This window comes from Carlito syrichta, unplaced genomic scaffold (assembly GCF_000164805.1).
Source record: "Carlito syrichta isolate Samal-C Ts95f unplaced genomic scaffold, Tarsius_syrichta-2.0.1 Scaffold309773, whole genome shotgun sequence".
In the NCBI taxonomy this organism is placed as follows: domain Eukaryota; kingdom Metazoa; phylum Chordata; class Mammalia; order Primates; family Tarsiidae; genus Carlito; species Carlito syrichta.
In genome coordinates this window covers 688618-707241 of record NW_007253869.1, presented here as the reverse complement: position 1 = coordinate 707241, position 18624 = coordinate 688618, and the positions used below count along the sequence as shown (strand labels likewise).

The 18624-nt window shown below is 47.4% G+C and overlaps 1 protein-coding gene across 3 annotated transcripts in view; it reads right to left on the bottom strand.

Moving 5' to 3' along the window:
- Positions 1-18624, bottom strand: part of SLC7A8 (solute carrier family 7 member 8) — a 64557-nt gene that overhangs the window by 24541 nt on the left and 21392 nt on the right. The window contains exon 3 of one of the 3 annotated variants that reach the window (XM_008067790.2): positions 18431-18582. In XM_008067790.2, the coding sequence (XP_008065981.1) occupies positions 18431-18582 (152 nt within the window). Of the gene's footprint in view, positions 1-5025; positions 5170-18430; positions 18583-18624 lie in introns of those variants that run through there. The other 2 variants (XM_021717479.1, XM_021717480.1) reach the window with 2 other exon arrangements.

The following is an 18624-nucleotide window of genomic DNA, read 5'->3' as shown; positions in this document are numbered from 1 at the left end:
GAGCGGCCACTGCACTCCAGTCTGGGCGACAAAGTGAGACTCCAACTCAGAAAAAAAAAAGAGCAACCAGGCAACACACACCAGGACCCTAGGGGAGTATGTGTCCACAGGCCTTGCACGACCCCAGACGGAGCGAAGTGGTGGGCTCTCTAGAAGTGGGTAATGAAGGCGAGGTCACCCATGTGCTTACCTAGTTGGCAAAGTTCCATACCACATGTCCCCATCCCAACTCTTCTAGCTTCCCAACTCCAGCCGGGATCCCACATCTAGAGTGTTCCTACCTCCTCTTCCTCCCCTTGGTAATTCAATACAGTAGCAAACAGCTTCACCCTGTAATAACTCTAGCAGTGCTTTCCCTCTCTTCTCCTTGTAGACAAATCCAGGGCGAAAAACATGACATCCGTCCTTTATCTAATCCCAGGTTCTCTTTTAGTTGCCCCCCCCCATATTCCTTACAACTTCAGGCCCACATACGCAACCCAGATACACAAACAGAGGCCCAAGAGTTACAAAATTCTCGCAAGACAAGTGGAGTGCCAGAATGTTCACAGACAGGATCCCTTTGTTCTTTGTCCCCATGGTTTTGTCAGTTTCCTTAGTTTACTGACCAGAAGCTACAATCAAAGGCCATGAAAGAAGTCCAGAAGGAAAGCCAAGAGATGATCTTAAGAGTTCTGAGTCTGAGTCTGCTCTTCAAGTTGGAGGGTACAGAGTGACCCACACTGTGTACTCTTTTGTAGCGGACAGCGACAAACACACCTTGGCAGAACTCACTCTGTGACCTTTCCAGGCTGAGTCACCCCAACCCGATTCAGTAGGCAGTGAGGCACACGAGGTTAAGGGATTACATATTTTGGAAGAATAGGAACAATATTTTTGAAGAATTTTTACTTCAAATTAAACAGTCATAACTTTTTTTTTTTTTTTGAGTCGGAGTCTCACTCTTGTTGCCCAGGCTAGAGAGCAGTGGCACGCTCATGGCCACCGCAGACTTGACCTGCTGGGCTCAGGCAATCCTTCTGCCTCAGCCTTCCAAGTAGCTGGAACTACAGGCGCAGGCCACTATGCCCAGCTAATTTTTGATTTATTGTAGAGATGAGGTCTCGCCAACTTGCCCACACTGGTCTCAAACTCATGCTCTCAGGCCATCCTTTCATCTCGGCCTCCCAAAGTGCTAGGATTATAGGCGTGAGCCACTGCAACCGACCCAGTCATAACATTTAGGGCAATGACAGACCACTTATACAGTGGTGGTTCCATAAGATTATAATACTGCATTTTTACTGTACTTTTTTCATGTTTAGATATACAAATATTTACATTGTTACAGTTGCCTACAGTATGCAGTACAATAACACAGTGTACAGGTTTGTAGCCTAGGAGCCATAGGCTACACCATATAGCCTAGGTGTGTAGTAGGTTTGTGTAAGTATGCTCTATGATGCTTACATAATGACTAAATTGCCTAGGGATGCATTTCTTAGAACATATGTCCAACATTAAGCAACACATGACAGGATTATGGATTATAGGTAAAAGAGGTAATTTTTACCTTTTTTTTCTTTTTGTAGAGACAAGGTCTCACTATGTTGTCCAGGCTGGTCTCGAGCTTCTGGACTTAAAGCAATCCTCTAGCCTTGGCCTCCCAAAGTGCTGGGATTACAGGTGTGCCACTGTGCCCAGCCAATTTAAAATTAATCTCTCTAATGCACTTTGAAAGAGAACATCAGCAGCCACTGCACTCCAGTTTGGGTGACAGAGTGAGACTCCAACTCAAAAAAAAAAAAAATCCCTACAATCATCACAGAGCCAACCCTGTAACTCTCCTCAGCTCTACCTAATAGCACCTGGTAAGTGAGGGACCATGCGGGTTTCTGGTGGTTTTATTTCCCCCGAGTGTAGAACAAGCAAGTAGAGCTCAGAGTAGCTCATGTAAAGAGTGAAGTGTAAGAATGGGGGAAAGGATGGCTTGTAGCTTCGAGGGAAAGAGGCAGAGATGGTTCCTGCAGAAGGATCTGGCAGGTCTGAATCTAATCATAAAATCTGCTTGGCACAGTGGCTCACGCCAGTAATCCCAGCACTTTTGGAGGCAGAGGTGAGAGGATTGCCTGAGCTCAGGAGCTTGAGACCAACCAGAGCAACATGGTGAGACCTCATCTCTCCAATAAATCAAAACATTAGCTGGGCACTGCAATGCATGCCTGTGGTTCAAGTTACTTGGAAGGTTGAGGTGAAAGGATCACCTGAGCCCAGCAGGTCAAGGCTGTAGTGGCCATGAGTGTGCCACTGCACTCCAGCCTAGGCGACACAGTAAGACTCCAACTCAAAAAAAAAAAAAAAAAAATCACAAAATGTTAGAGCTTGAAGAACTTTGTGGCCATGGTGCCCTTCCTTGCTTAGTCACTCTCAGAGAGCCTGGACAAATCAACTAACCTCTTTGAGCCTCTCTTCTCTCTCTGTAAGTTGTGTGGCCCATTTCAATCCTGTGATGATACTCCATAACCTGTGTATTGCTGTATAAAATGTTAAGGGGTTATTTTTATTATTTTTATTTTATTTATTTATTTATTTATTTGAGTTGGAGTCTCATTCTGTCGCCGAGACTGGAGTGCAGTGGCCACTCCCGGCCACCGCAGCCTCGACCTGCTGGGCTCTGGCGATCCTTCCGTCTTAGCCTTCCGAGTAGCCAGAATTACAGGCACGCGCTACCACAACTGGCTGATTTTTTGATTTATTGTAGAGATGAGGTCTCGCTAAGTTGCCCTGGCGGGTCTCGAACCCACGGGCTCAGGCAATCCACTCACCTCAGCCTCCCAAAGCGTGGGATTACAGGCTGAGCCACCGAGCCCGGCTTATTTTTTATTAATAAAATAATAATTATTAATAGGCCACATTGTGCAACAGGCAACATCGTGCACTGCACTCGACTCTTCTCCTTAATTGCGAATCTGTTTTATTTTTCTCAGGAAGATGCTCCTCCACAAATGACCTACTCTGGGGTCCTTCAACCTGAGGAAGTGGGGGCGGGTCACAGGCATGAGGGTGGAGTAGGGGGCTAGGTAACATAGGCTAGGGAACTGGACCAGATGGTCAAGCATAGCCCATAGTCAGGCATGTTCCTGTGCCAGTTTCCACAAGTGAGAAAAATACAATAGGTCTTTTAAAAAATTTTTAATCAACTGAATAAGGTCAGAATATACCAGGTCTTATAAGCCAAGGGCTTCTGGTTGCTAGCAAGGAACGCCTTGCAGAAAGCCAGTGAGCCATGCTGCTCTACCGCTCAGACTCACTGGAAATGGCCTGCAGCCAGCAGTGTACACACAGCCATAAACAATACCCTGCTGGCCAGTGTGACATCGAGATCCTGTAACTGTCTGGCACACAGTAGGTGCTAAAGTTTACTGAATGGAGGAGGGAAAGATGAATAAATCTGTGTGGAAAATTCAGGGAGGGTACCGTTAGGAGCCATTGCACTGCTCTAGCGGGTAAATATGAGGTTTTCTACATAACGTCATGGGATGGCCCCATGAAGCAGGGCAGGAAAGTGCTGGAGAGATGCCAGAGAGAGTTGGGGGGAGCTGCATATTGTGGCTGCCTTTCCGTCTGCTAAGAAAGCTCAAAAAGCACAGGTTATCCCAAAGACTCCTGGATGGCTGTTTTTTGGATCCAGGACTCTGGCTTCTCACTGAACTGGTCTGTAGAGGGCTGTTTTGTGCCCTTCTCAGAAATTCAATGAACACTCACTCCTACATGGGTCCCTGAATCAGTCTCATTCCTTCTGCCAAGCCAGTTGCTTGTTCTGGTCTGGTCTGACAGGGTGAAAGTTGGGGTGGGGCCATCTGGATATAGGGCTAGACTGGTTGTTAAAAGGACAGTACTAAGAAGAACGAACCAGTTGGGGCTCTCCTTTTACCCAACTCTCGGCCCTATAGGTAAATATTTGAGGCTTGCGCACTATTGCTTAGAGGCATGTTTTCAGTCCCATGGGCTATCAGAGCCAGGAATGACCCAAGAGACCCAGAACCTCATTTTATATGTGAGTGAAGTAAGATCCCAGCTAATTAGTGTCAAAGACAAGAACCGGATGCCCCGGATTCCCGGTTGCTTGTTCTGCCACTGTCCCGGCTTTCCTTGGCTTTCCTTTCATCATACACACATTGCTCTGCTTCCCCTTGGCCCACTCCCACATCATCTCTCCCCGCTGCTGGGGTCAGTGGAACCCATGGCCACTTGCTGCCAGTGCCACTTGGGACTCTGAGTCTGTCACCTGAAGACACTGGCCTGACCCCTGCCCAGGTTGCTTCCTGGGCAGCTGGAAGTAAGATGCCAATATGGCAAAAGACAAGGACTAAGATAGCTACTTTCCAGAAACTAAAAAAGTTGTGTCCGCCACTCCCAGAGCTTTAGAACATAATTTCTCACAGGGAGACTTGTTTCTCCGCCTTGAGGGTCCCTCCCACCAGCCCCCTTATCAATGTCACCATCACATGTCCCCTCCAAACTCGGGAACTCCATTTGGATTTCTTGGTCTTGCTGGCTCCCAACTGTCTCAGGAGTGGACTGGAGACGGCTTAGAAAGGCATGTTTTCCTTGAACATTTCTAGAACCAGGCCTCTCCTCCTCGTCTTTTCAGTTAAGTGAAAACAAGCAGGAGAAAGGGGGGGAAATGTCCAGACTTGCCAAAGTCCATACAGACAGATGGAGAAGAAGAGAGGAAAGGAGGGAGGATAGGAAACCACAGGGTGGGAGGAAGGGAGGGGAGGAACAAAACAAATGAGAGAGCGAAAAAGAGCTCGAGAGGAGAATAGAGAAGGCCAGGACAGAAAAAAAGCAAGATGGAATGTACTAAGCAGACAGCTGCTGAAAAAGGAAGCAGTGACGCCACCTTGTAGAAATCAGAACGCCCTGTTCCTCTCAGCCCTTCAAAATAGGCACCTTCGCGGATGGAGCTCCCCAGCCTCTGAAACAGCAATAAATTTCACCTGGGTCATAGGCCTGCCAGAAGGGTTGGTTTCTTAGCCTCACCTTTTGCTGGGGCGTGCACCTCTTTGACTTCTGCCACTCTCTGGCCAGCTCCCCAGGACTCCCTCCCTTTCGGTTGGAGCAAAAGGGGCGAGGCACGTCCCTTCCGTCCCTTCCGCAGCCCTGGGGTGCCCCCGCAGGAGCCGGGAGCTGAGGGCCGGCCCAGCCTGTGGGCGGGGGTGTGGCGACACCCGGCTCCGTGATAGGTTGGCCCAGGCTCCTTGACCGCCTCCCCCGCTCGTGGAAGGAACTGGGCACGTGTTTCTAATTGTGGAAAAGCAACTTCAGCTTGGCGGGTCCAACCTCAGCCCTTTCCAGATCTGGGAGGTAACCGGTGCCGGCTGCCAAACGGCACTGATAGGCAATGCCAAACGGCACTGATAGGCAAAGAAAACACGAAGACCTCTACCGCATACAGGCTCTGATAAGGTTCCAGTTCTACCAACCCTGGCTCTACCCAAGGCTCTGATAAGGTTCCAGTTCTACCAACCCTGGCCAAGCTGAGCCATCTTTCCTCTTCAAAGACCTGAGAGAGGCCTGGATGTGGGGTGAGGGGTGGTAGGTGGGGTGGGGTGGGGTGGAAACACAGAGTCAGCTTCCTACAACTCTCCTAGAATCCTTCTCTGCTTTCCTCCTACCATGTTTCATAGGGGGTGAGGAGCCACCTTATAACGTCTTAAGGCACCTTGCCTACAGAAAACAAACGTATTATTGTGCATGTAATATAAATTGACTGGGAATTTATACATGTAACTTGACTGATGAAAGGCAAAAACATCAAAAAAACACAACAGCAACCAAGGGGAAAAAAAATCAAAGCAGCCCTTCCTCATAGATGACACTTTGATCTCAGTTTCCATAAAGTATACAGAATCCAGAACAGTTTGGTTTAGAAATAGATCTTGCCTATTACACTATAGTAATATTTCTCCTCCCCCAGCCCTCTTCATCTGGAAGCTGTGACAACGTTTTAGAAATCTCAGAAGGCCCTGTGAAGGAGAGAAGGTGGTCTGAGCCTTCCAGAAGAGATTCTCTTCTCCAACGACAAACCAGCAGAGGAGGAAGGGTGCAGAGAAGCTAGGAGTGCCCCGGAGGTCCCAGATCACACAGCTTTTACTGGACACTTCCAGCTAAGCTCCAGCCCACACTGCCCCACCTCTCCCCCTCTTCCCTTCCTGGCTCTCTCTTCCCCTTCCTTCTTATCCTGTTCCCTCCCGTGCCAGCTGCTGGACCTGGAGTTTCTGCTGAATCACCAGCCAGTACTTAGTTCAGCCAAGAAGCCCGAATACCCAGCTCAGCATTTTCCAAGAGCTGAGTAGTTCTCTCTTCAGCTTTAGCTAGACATGGCTCCTGAGCAGGCTGGGGTGGGGGAGGAGAGAAAAAATGAAGACACCAGGAAAGCTTGTGAATTCTGCTAGTGTCCACTAAGGTCTATAAACCTGGACCCAGGCTGCAATATTCCCCAGAATGGTTCTGTTATAACCCAGTTCCAAGGGTAGCTAGTATTCACACCTGTTAAATTCTTGAAACAAACCTTCCCATCTCTTCTTTCCTCCATAGCTCCAAGTTCCACTGGGCCTCACTCCCATAAGTCTTCTGATTTTATGTTCTTGGTTATGTGATATAAATTTGGTGTGCCACATTAACCCTTAAAACTTTACCAGACACAATTAACGGGTGACTTCGTAAACCACAGGCACTGGCTTCTCTGAGAAAAACAAAGTGATCCTTGACAATCGGCAACAAAAGGCCAGAGGAGAATTTAAGCTTCTAGGCTAGTTCTAGAAAATGAGCAAATCATTACCATTCCTGGTGCAAGCTGGACTCCAAATAATCTTCTTGTTTTAGGGAACCTCAATTCCACTCATTATTTTCCTAAGCAGAGGTGGACAAATTCCCAGAAACAAGTCCCTCAGTTCCCAATTTCCAGGGTATGGGCTGTGTAGGCACATATACCATTTGAATGTCAGCACTTTAATCTGAGAGTAAAAGCTGAAATCCAGAAGAGACACTAACAGGAAGTCAGGATCTGGACAAACAAGAGTGACTTCTCTTTTTGAGACCAAAAACAGACTGACTTCTCAGGTAGCGAGGCAGGAGTGGGGGAAGCCTGGTCTGAGAACAGGGTTTAGACCAATGGACAGAAATATCCAATACCAATGAATCTTTAGGGAAGACCTTGTAAAACTCTTGAATTCTCTGTGACATATGTAATTGCTTACTATGATATATAAACTGTTATGCACTGTATCAATCTTTTTTTTTTTTTTTTTTTTTGAGTAGGAGTCTCACTCTGTTGCCCAGGCTGGAGTGCATTGGCATGCTCATAGCCACATGCTCATAGCCTTGACCTGCTGGACTCAGGCGATCCTTCTGCCTCAGCCTCCAAAGTAGCTGGAACTACAGGGGCACACCACCACACCCAGCTAATTTTTTGATTTATTGTAGAGACAAGGTCTTGCCAAGTTGCCCAGGCTGGTCTCGAACCCCTGGACTCAGCCAATCCTCTCGCCTCCACCTCCCAAAGTGCTGGGATTACAGGCGTGAGCTACCATGCTTGGCCCAATCATCGTTCTTATCAGAGTTCAAGACTGAGTCACTGCTACAGAAACGTAAAATAAGGATAATGGAGATACCTTTACTTTCAGGGCTGTGGGCACAAGGAACACTCTAGAGGCCTTACAGAGCAGGGAGCCGACATGGCACTAAAGCATGGGTGTTTACTCTTCCACTGTGGACATGGGAGTCCACAAGCACAGTGGAATGCTTTCCTCAAGTCCCAGCAACAGATCTTAAATACTGGAGAGTGACTGGGAAGGGTGGCAAAGAGGGGCCAACTTTTTTTTTTTTTGAGTTGGAGTCTCACTCTGTCGCCCAGACTGGAGTGCAATGGCTGCTCCTGGCCACCGCAGCCTCGGCCTGCTGGGCTCCGGCGATCCTTCCGCCTCAGCCTTCCGAGTAGCATACGCCACCACGCCCGGCTGATTTTTTGATTTATTGTAGAGATGAGGTCTCGCTGCCCAGGCGGGTCTCGAACCGCGGGCTCAGGCAATCCACTCACCTCAGCCTCCCAAAGGCACGGGATTACAGGCTGAACCACCGAGCCCGGCAAGAGGGGCCAACTTGACCAGTCTGAACCACATCAATGAGAATATGATATATAAACTGTTACGCACTGTAGCAATCACTTTTTTTTTGGTGGCCAATGAGAAAGAGATTAAAATAGGAACTGGTGTATCCTTGATTTATTTCGCCTTTCTGACAAGGATGTGCCATCCTTGACTCCTTCAGCCTTAATCACCAAGTCTTGCCAAGTCTACCTCCTAACTAAATACATCTACTTCTCTCCATTTCTATTGCTCCATCCCTGATTCCCATCATTGTCTCCTTAACTGGATTCCTCTAACTGCATTGTAATCAGTCTTCTTGTCTTTGATCTTTTTTTTTTTTTTTTTTGAGTTGGAGTCTCATTTCGTCACCCAGATTGGAATGCAGTGGCACGCTCTCGGCCACTGCAGCCTCGATCCACTGGGCTCCGGCGATCCTTCCGCCTCAGCCTTCCGAGTAGCTGGAATTACAGGCACGCGCTACCACGCCTGGCTGATTTAAAAAAATTTATTGTAGAGATGAGTTCTCGCCAAGCTGCCCGGGTGGGTCTTGAACCCGTGGGCTCAGGCAATCCACTCACCTTGGCCTCCCAAAGTGCTGGGATTACAGGCTGAGCCACCAAGCCCGGCCTGCCTTTGATCTTAATACCCACATCAATTCATCCTTTACTCTTGCAGCATGACTCTTCTAAAATACAAATATAATGTCAGTCTTCTGTTAGAAGCCCTTCAAACAAACCCCAGTGCTCTTAGGGGAAAGCCCAATCTCTTCAGCATGGCCCATCAGGCCTTTCATGATGGGGTCCTTGCTTCTGTGTACATTTCCTACTCTATGATGTGGCTATACTGAACTACTTGTAGTCCCCCTAAAGGGCTGTGCTCTTTCCTGTTCCCAGACCTTGGCACGTGTTAATCACTCTTGCTAGAATATTCTTCCCACCCCATCCCACTCCACCCTCCCTCCAGGCTGAACATTGCTTGGCTATTTGCAACTGGTCTTTCAACCTCAACTTACATGTCACTTTCTCCAAGATTTTCTTCAACCCTAGTCCCTTGTCCCCATTTCTCTTACAGGTAGCTAGCTCTCTGGATGTTGTCCTCTTGGGGAATTTACCACGTTGAATGAAATTCCCTGTGTACTTGTTAGGATCTGGACTGTGAGTTCCTTGATACAGAAACTAAGTATTCCCATGCCTAGCACAGTGCCTGAAGCAGAACAGACACTCAAATATTTGATATTGATTGAAGAATTCTGTATCACCTGCGGCATCAATAGAGGCCACACAAATAGATTCAGTGTAATGCTTGCTAAGGCAGAAGGCTGAGTTTGCTACTGCTGCTACCTCAAATGAGAATGAAGGTTTTGGGTTCACTGCTGTCTCCTGTGTTCCAATAATAGTGACTAGCACATCATGAGCATTTGATAAATGTTAAATGAACAAAGTGTTGTAATTCTCATTTATATAATGCTTCTCAAGAGTCCTATGACCTAAGTTATATTGCTCCAGAGCAGTTTTTAAAAATATTGTTATTTTTTTGTGATAGAGATGAAGTCTTGCTATGTTGCTCAGGCTGGCCTCCAACTCCTGGACTCAAGCAATCCTCCCACCTTGGCCTCCCAAAGTGCTGGGATTACAGGCATGAGCCACCACACCCAACCTAGAGCAGGCTTTTGAGCAGTATCATGGGGGAACCCCGTTGGGGAAGACTTCTAACCAGAGACCTGCTCAGAACCCCTCAGGGGTTCTGGGGTGGATGTGGAAGACAGAAATAGAAAGAACACATTCTAATTGCACATCATGAATGCTGGAGACATTTAAGTTGAATTTTGATTTGTAGACAATCTAGATTCCTCCACCTTAGTAGGCAATTAATCAACATGTCCAGCAGATTTTACTCCTTAAATCTTTGTTTTTTTCACCTCCTCTCCATTCTTGATACTTCATTTTTAGTTCAGGCCATTGGACAAATGCTTAGCCTGCTTGTCTCCTTTCTTCAGGTTTCATGGTCTTCACCCAAATGTGAACCTAATCACGTTACTCCTCAGCTCGAATCCTTTAGTGATTCCCTGTTCCTTGGGTAAAATTTGCTCTTTTAGGTGTGATGTAAAAGCTCATTTAAGATCTGGCTCTTGTCCACCTGATTAGCCTCATATTCTGTCACTCTCCTAGGGTCTACCCACACAAAAGTACTTGCTTTTCTCAAAGAGGCCATTTTTCTCCCAAGTCCTGCCTGAGCCCTTCCCTCTACTTGGCTGTCCTCTACACCCATCTGGAGCCTTTCTACTTGCCTTTCAAGATTTATCTCAGTCTGGGAGCCTTCCCTAGCACTCCTTTCCCAACTTTGAAGCACCTTTCTGTGTGTTGCACACATTTTTTCCATCCCATTATATTGTAATATTTTTTTTGCATACCAGTCTCTTCACTAGACTTTAATCTTTTCCAAGACTATAAATCGAGCCTTATCGCCACTCAGTGTAGGGGCTAAATATGGTGATTAACTGATGGATTTTCTGGTTTCTTTCTTTTTCTTTTCCTTTCTTTTTTTTTTTGAGTCAGTCTTGCCCAGGCTAGAGTGCAGTGACATGCTCACAGCTACCGCAGCCTAGACCTGCTGAGCTCAGGTGACCCTTCTCCCTCTGCCTTCCAAGTAGCTGAAACTACAGGCACATGCCACCACACCCAGCTAATTTTTTTTTTTTTTTTAATTTATTATAGAAACGAGGTCTTGCCAAGTTTCCCAGGCTGGTCTTGAATAGTAGATTATAAGCATGAGCCACTGTGTCCAATTTAGTTTCTTTTTTTCCAAGGAAATCTGCTTACAGAATAATTTTAGTCTTAATGCATCATAAAAATGAAAAATGAGATGTTAATCAAATTGATCATTAAGTAAAAATCAAGAGTCTTTCAATACATTTAGGTTTAAAATGCTGGCTAGGTAGAAGATGGACAGACCAAAAAGGGGTCTTGGATATATGGGAATGAATTCTAGGCCAGTCTGTATTGTCTGAGTTCATATATACAAGGCTGATCAGACACCCACAGAACTCTTTGGGGACTAAGGAAGGGCAGGAAGACAGTCCTGCCCAGGTATATGAGGCACTATGTTTAGTGTGTGGTAATGAGAAGTTTGGGACTAGAGAATATGCAGCTCATTAGAAAATAAACTGAGGTTAAGGGATTTCGATGCTAGGAAAGACTGAAGAACCCTCTGATATCAAGGGATTGACTAATTTGCAAGAGACTTGAAAACAACACACACACATTTCTTTGTTACAGCATCCTGCACCAGGCAGTTGGAGGCTTTCTGTAGAGGAACTGCAGAATCCCTCAGGGTTCAAAGTCATCCATGAAGTCTTTTCCTTCCAAATAGCTCAAGGAAGAAGAAGAATTCTGAAGGCTGGAAAACTAACCTCTTAGGAATCTCAGTAGGAAGATAGAAAACAAGATAAGAGAATTTTTTTTTTCTTGTGAAATGTATGCGGGTACTCCTTTCTCCTTAGGGTGAGGAAGGAGAAGGAGCTTCTTTAGGTCAAGACATTCAGGGAAGCTGGGTGCGGTGGCTCACGCCTATAATCCCAGCACTTTGGGAGGCAGACACGAGAGGACTGCCTGAGCCCAGGAGTCGAGACCAGCCTAGGAAACGTGGCGAGACCTGGTCTCTGCAATACAAAAATTAGCCAGGCGTGGTGGTGGTGTGTGCCTATAGTTTCAGCTACTTGGAAGGCTGAGGTGGAAGGATCGCCTGAGCCCAACGGGTTGAGGCTGCGGTGGCCGTGAGCATGCTACTGTGGTCCAGCCTGGGTGACAAAGTGAGACTCCAACTCAAGAGAAGAAAACCAAAAAGATGTTCAGGGAGAAGAGGAGGACTTGAATGAAAATATATAATTCTACTTCAGGTGCTGGATGTGATCCCAGCCCTTCAAAGAGGAAGGAGGCCAGGAGCTGACAGAATGAAAGGTGACCTAGTACCCAAGGAAAAGGGGACAAACAGCTCCCAAAGAAAAACCCAGATTTGCACATATGCACAGGTAGGAATGTAGGGAAGGGCTTCACCGACACTTGGTATTCCCTCTGTGTCTTAGCACTTTGTTTATAACTAGAAACCAGGTGATAGCCAAAAGATATGTCTACACAATAAAAGGTCAAGCTATAGAAATCATCTATCATTATATGGATCTAGATACCCAGATATGTACACAAACAGATGCATTTTATTTAGAGCTGTAAGGATATCATCCACTATTATTGCTGCTACTGGCAGGGGCTGGCGGAGCTGAAGATAAGGGCAGCTATCATTGTTGATTCCTTTTTTTTTTTTTTTGAGTTGGAGTCTCACTCTGTCACCCGGACTGGAGTGGAGTGGCCGCTCCCGGCCACCGCAGCCTCGACCTGCTGGGCCTGCTGGGCTCCGGCGATCCTTCCGCCTCAGCCTTCTTTCTGAGTAGCCGGAATTACAGGCATGCGCTACCACGCCCAGCTGATTTTTTGATTTATTGTAGAGATGAGGTCTCGCCAAGTTGCCTAGGCGGGTCTCGAACCTGCAGGCTCAGGCAATCCACTCACCTCAGCCTCACAAAGCGCGGGATTACAGGCTGAGCCACCGAGCCCGGCCTGTTGAATCTTCCTGTATCTTATTTGAATCTTTTGCTTGGAGCATATAGTCATTTACTTATGACATCATTAAAAAAGGGAGACAGGACTACCCAAGCAAATCACAAAAGGTGGTGCCAAAACCGAGTCCTAACACCTTCCAGTCCCCTCTAACTCCCTCCCTTTCCACTAATAAGCTTGCTCTGGAGAAGGGAGAGAGGCTTTTCATTTAATTAAAGTGTAAAATACTCTTTTTTTTTTAAAAATGCTGGGTGGCTAGGGATATTCTGCTGACTCAGCAGTGAATAATCAGCTTTGACCTAAATAATAGAATAACTCAAAGTGGCAGCTGCAGTTGCATAAGCGTGATCCAAATCTGCAGCTCCTTCTCGCTGTGCTCTTCTCCCCCACCCCCTCCAGGCTCCGGGCAGGCAAGCCAGTTACAGCAGGTTCTTTCCACCTCTCCACCCCCACCATCTGGCTTGTCCCAACCTCATTTCTCATCAGATCTCTTCCAAAACAGCCCTATCACAGAACCAGACTTGACCTCATCTCCTCCCTCCCACAGCAAACCCTCGCCAGGGGCTTTGCCACACTGGCTCTCCCCACTGGGCCCTGCGCCTGTCCTGTCCTCCAGTGCCCTCCGTTATATATCAGTCACCTCTCCACAGAGGTGGCATTTCCTCAAAACCTCTTGTTGCACAGTCATCGGCATGCCAAAGCAGGACAGTAGAAAACAGTTTCCTAGGTGCATACATTTACACCACACCCAGGCTCCCTACTGCTTCTCTCAAGAGTATGGCCAGAGCTGGGCTCGGTGGCTCAGCCTGTAATCCTGCACTTTGGGAGGCTGAGGTGAGTGGATTGCCTGAGCCCGCGGGTTCGAGACCCGCCTGGGCAGCAAGACCTCATTTCTACAATAAATCAAAAAAATTAGCTGGGCGTTGTAGCGCATGCCTGTAATTCCGGCTACTTGGAAGGCTGAGGCGGAAAGATCGCCGGAGTCCAGCAGGTCGAGGCTGCGGTGGCCAGGAGCGGCCACTGCACTCCAGTCTGGGTGACAGAGTGAGACTCCAACTAAAAAAAAAAAAAAAAAAAAAAAAAGAGTATGGCCAGGCTGGGCTGCTCTTAGCTCTTCTTCCAAAGAACACCCGGCCTATTTTATGCAGCTGGCTTTACCTGGCACCTGCTGAGAAGATGGAGTGGACTAAATGAGGATAGGGGTGGGAGGCCTGCCAGAATAAAAGACACTAGCATTTCATGAAAGATAGCATTCACCAAGCCTTCCTGATAGCTTGGTTACTGTTTTACTAAATACCTTAAGAGAAGATTTTTTTTTTTTTTGAGTTGGAGTCTCACTCCGTCGCCCAGGCTGGAGTGCAGTGGCACGCTCCTGGCCACTGCAGCCTCGACCTGCTGGGCTCCGGCGATCCTTCCACCTCAGCCTTCCAAGTAGCTGGAAGTACAGGCCCGCGCAACCACGCCCAGCTAATTTTTGATTTATTGTAGAGATGAGGTCTCGCCAAGTTGCCCAGGTGGGACTCAAACCCGCAGGCTCAGGCAATCCACTCACCTCAGCCTCCCAAAGCGCTGGGATTACAGGCTGAACCACCGATCCCGGTTAAGAGAAGATTTGAGGGGCCTATAGAAGTGGTTCTTTTTTTAAAAAAGTATTCAACTGGCCAGGCGTGGTGGCTCAAACCTGTAATCCCAGTACTTTGGGAGGCTGAGGCAGGAGAACTGCTTGAGCCCTGGAGTTAGAGACCAGCCTGGGGTAACACAGCAAGACCTCGTCTCTACAAAAAAAATCAAAAAATTAGCTGGGCGTTGTAGTGTATGGCTGTAGTTCCAGCTACTTGGGAGGCTAAGGTGGGAGGATCCTCTGAGTCCGGGAGTTTGAGGCTGTGGTAAACTTTGAGCATGGCACTGCACTCCAGTCTGGGCGACAGAGTGAGACCTTGACTCAAAAAAACCCAAAAAAACAAATCAGAAAACAGAACCTGTGTACACAGACTCAAAGCAGCTGAGAGTGTCTGGCCTAAGGCTGAGGAAAGAAGGGTGTGTGGCTACATACATGTGAGTGTGCAGGCTGCAGGGGAGAGAAATGAAGGCTTCGCATAGCTTTCACACTACAAAGGGGGAGGTGCAGAACTGGTTTCTATTCCTCTAAAGAAGTAAGGAGGAATTAGCTTGGGAATAAGAAGGATTTAAGAAGACTTTTCTGCTTATGAAGGTAGATAAATATTTGAACACATATCTTAAGAACATCGAAAAATCCCTGTCTTTGGAGAACAAGATTGACTCCTGTCAAATTGGAGATAGTTTACTTGCAGTTCTACTTAGGAGGCAGAGGACTAACCAGATAAGCTGTATCAAATATTTCAGTGCAGGGATGGGCAGGGGTGGGGTGTGGGGCCGAGGTGTCTTGTCATTCTTGTCATCAGCTAGACATCTTCTTGTCTTGATTCTAGCAATGTTTAGGAGGAGGGTAGCTTCTGAGAGGACTGTACAACCTGTCTTTCTGGACCTGGGTTAAAGGCAGGAGTTGTTCTTATCTCCTAAAAGGGTTTAGACCTTCTGGGGAAGCCCAAGGGGTTACACTGCTCTGGAGGGTCTTTGTGTAAGAGATCAAACCCTTGGCAGGTATGGAGATTACAAAGGACACCATGGGATCTGGCTTCCCAGGGAACTCCACCCTGCAGCCTAGCTCCTCTCCTAATGGACCAACCAAGCAGCCTGGATTTTAGCAGAAGGATAAGGGTGGTCCCTTGTCTGAGACACTTTAGCAGCATCAGCAGGAAAAAGGCAGCTGTCTGTGTGCAAGAGGTGCCAAAACAGCAGTGGCCAACACTCATATGGTCCCCCTCCCCCTACATTAGCCTGTCTGAGGGCAGAAACAGCAACTCTTCATGCATTCCCATGCCCACCTTCCTCCCCCTGCCCCCTCCAACTCTGGCTCTAGTTGGAATGCAAAGACAAAGAAGGCCCCAGTAACTGGACACCCCAGCCCACTCTCAGTGACTGATGAGATGGGGGTGCTGGGTCCCCAGCACTGTGCTGAGGATGTCTCACTGCTTCTCTCGTGCAATCTGTGTGAGCACAACCTCCTGAGCAAGGATTACATAGTGGTCTGGGGTAGGTAATTCTGCCGAGCACTCAGGGCTGCAGTTAGAAAGTTGGTGGAAAGGAGTTGCAGGCTCAGGCAGCCCACCTCCAGGTCTGCCAGACGGCCTGAACAAGTACAAGGAATATACTCCCAAACAAACCTCAGCTTCACATTGCAACTGGCCTGGGTGGTAGAGATCTGTTCCAGCCTGCCAATGAGGGCACACTTGCCAAGGACATCACTTCTTGGGTCCCAGTTGTCTGCCCTGTGAGAGGCTACTGGGGTGGGTGAGGGATCCTTCCTGCCCCATCCCACAACATGACAGAAGAAAAGTGTCAGGACCTGGGAAATGGAAAGGCCTGGGTGGTCAATAACCTCAGCTAAGTGATGTGTGTTGGAAGGTGTGGGAGGGCAGGGGCCAAGTGACTCTAGAGGTGGAACCTCTGAAACATTCAGGTATTGACTTTAGAAGTTAGTTTTTGCCAGACTCGGTGGCTTAGCCTGTAATCTCAGCACTTTGGGAGGCCAAGGCGAGTGGATTGCCTGAGCCCGCGGGTTTGACACCAGCCTGGGCAACCTGGCGAGACTTTGTCTTTACAATTAAAAAAAAAATTAGCCAGGCGTGGTAGTGTGCGCCTGTAGTTCCAGCTACTTGGAAGGCTGAGGCGGAAGGATTGCCGGAGCCTAGAAGGTTGAGGCTGCGGTGGCTGGGAGCGTTCACTGCACTCCAGTCTGGGTGATAGAGTGAGACTCCAACTCAAAAAAAAAAAAAAAAAATTAGCTGGGCATGGTAGCGCGTGCCTGTAGTTCTGGCTATTTGGAAGGCTGAGGCAGAAGGATTGCTGGAGCCCAGCAGGTTGTCACTGGGGTGGTCATGAGTGTGCCACTGCACTCCAGCCTGGGCAACTGAGTGAGACTCCAACTCAAAAAAACAAAAAACAAAAAAGAAATCAATTTTTGATTAAAGATGTGAAATATACCAGTCCACTGAGATCACTGCTAGCAATTAAGCATTGAGATTTCCTAGAAATATGACTTTGCAGAACTTCTCTAGAATGCCTCTCTAACCTATTCCAGCTCACAGCAATCTTTTCCTCATCTCTGAGGTGTATTGTTTTATTTATTTATTTATTTTAGATATGGAATCTTGCTATGTTGCCCAGGCTGGAGTGCAGTGACTATTTATAAGTGTGATCACTGGGCTCAGTGGTTTAGCCTGTAATCCCGCTCTTTGGGAGGCTGAGGTGAGTGGATTACCTGAGCCCGCCGGTTTGAGACCCACCTGGACAACTTGGCAAGACCTCATCTCTACAATAAATTAAAAAACTAGCTGGGCATGGTAGCGCGCACCTGTAGTTCCAGCTACTTTGAAGGCTGAGGAGGAAGGATCGCCGGAGCCCAGCAGGTCGAGGCTGCAGTGGCCAGAAACATGCCACTGCACTCCAGTCTGGGCAACAGAGTGAGACTCTAACTCAAAAAAAAAAAAGTGTTATCATCGTGCATTATAGTTCAGAACTCCTGGGCTCAAGAATCCTCCTGCCTCAGCCTCCTGAGTGGCTGGGATTACTGGTATGTGGCATACATGTCCAGCTCCTTATCTTAATTTTTACTGCAATTGAATAATGACCACAGGATTTTTGTGACTTTTCCCCCCAGTTAGAAAATTCATCAAGAGCAGTGACTGTGAACAAACTTTCCTCCAAGCGACTTAAAAAGTGTGAGTTGCATCAAAAGAGGATCGGATTTAAAAAAAAATGTGGTACATATACACAATGGAATATTATGCAGCCAAAAAGAAGAACAAAATTATAAACTTCGCAGCATCCTGGATGGACTTAGAGTCTATAATACTGAGTGATCTTTCACAGGAACAAAGAACTGAGTATCACATGTTCTCACTCATAAGCGGACCTTGAACAACTATCATAATACTATAAGAAAAGGATTGACAGTAGCAGGAAACTGCGGGGGTAGGGGGGACCAGGAGGTGGGATTGGCATTAATGGGAATCTGCCTGGGGAAGGGGGCACACCTCATCAACAAGGATACCTGCATAATGAATATTTGTATGCCTGACCCTGAATTGTACCCCACAATTTTAAAATAAAAAATTTAAATGTTAAAAAAAAAGTGTGTGTTGGCAAGTCGAGGTAGAAGTAGACACAGACCTACTGTCATGAAGCCAGAATAATCTTCCTCCCAGCAGTGGGGAGAAGCCAGCACAGTATGTGGTACTGGAAAGAGGAGGAATCGGGAGCCCTCACTCCACTCAGGTCCTGCTTCCCTGCATAAGTAACTTGCCTTCTCTCTGTTTCCTTATCTGTTCTAGGAACATGCTACCAATGACCCAGCCTATCTCATGGATTTGTCACGAGGCCCAAATCAGATAATATAGGTGAAAGTGCTTTGTGCCAGTGAAAATTACTGTGCCTCCAATTGTATGCAAAATCTATTCATACAAAACACACTTGTAGGAAATTGAAAGAAAAGAAATGGGAAGAAAAAAAAAAGGCAGAGAGGGAAGGAAGGAGAATCAGAGATACGCAGACCACCAAAGAGGCTAAAAGAGACTGTCCTGAGAGCAAGGTGTAGATGACACTTACATAAGCAGATGGCAGCCAGCACCCGAAGGCCAGAATCTGGGGGGAAGCAGGTGGGAAAGAGCGGCTGCAACACGTAGTTGGAGAAGGTGAGTGCGATGACGGCCTGGTTGGTGGGGTAGATCACCAGCACAGCAATCCACAGCCTCAGGAACCTGAAGGAGGAACAGGACACCCCCACCGACAGGCACGGCGGG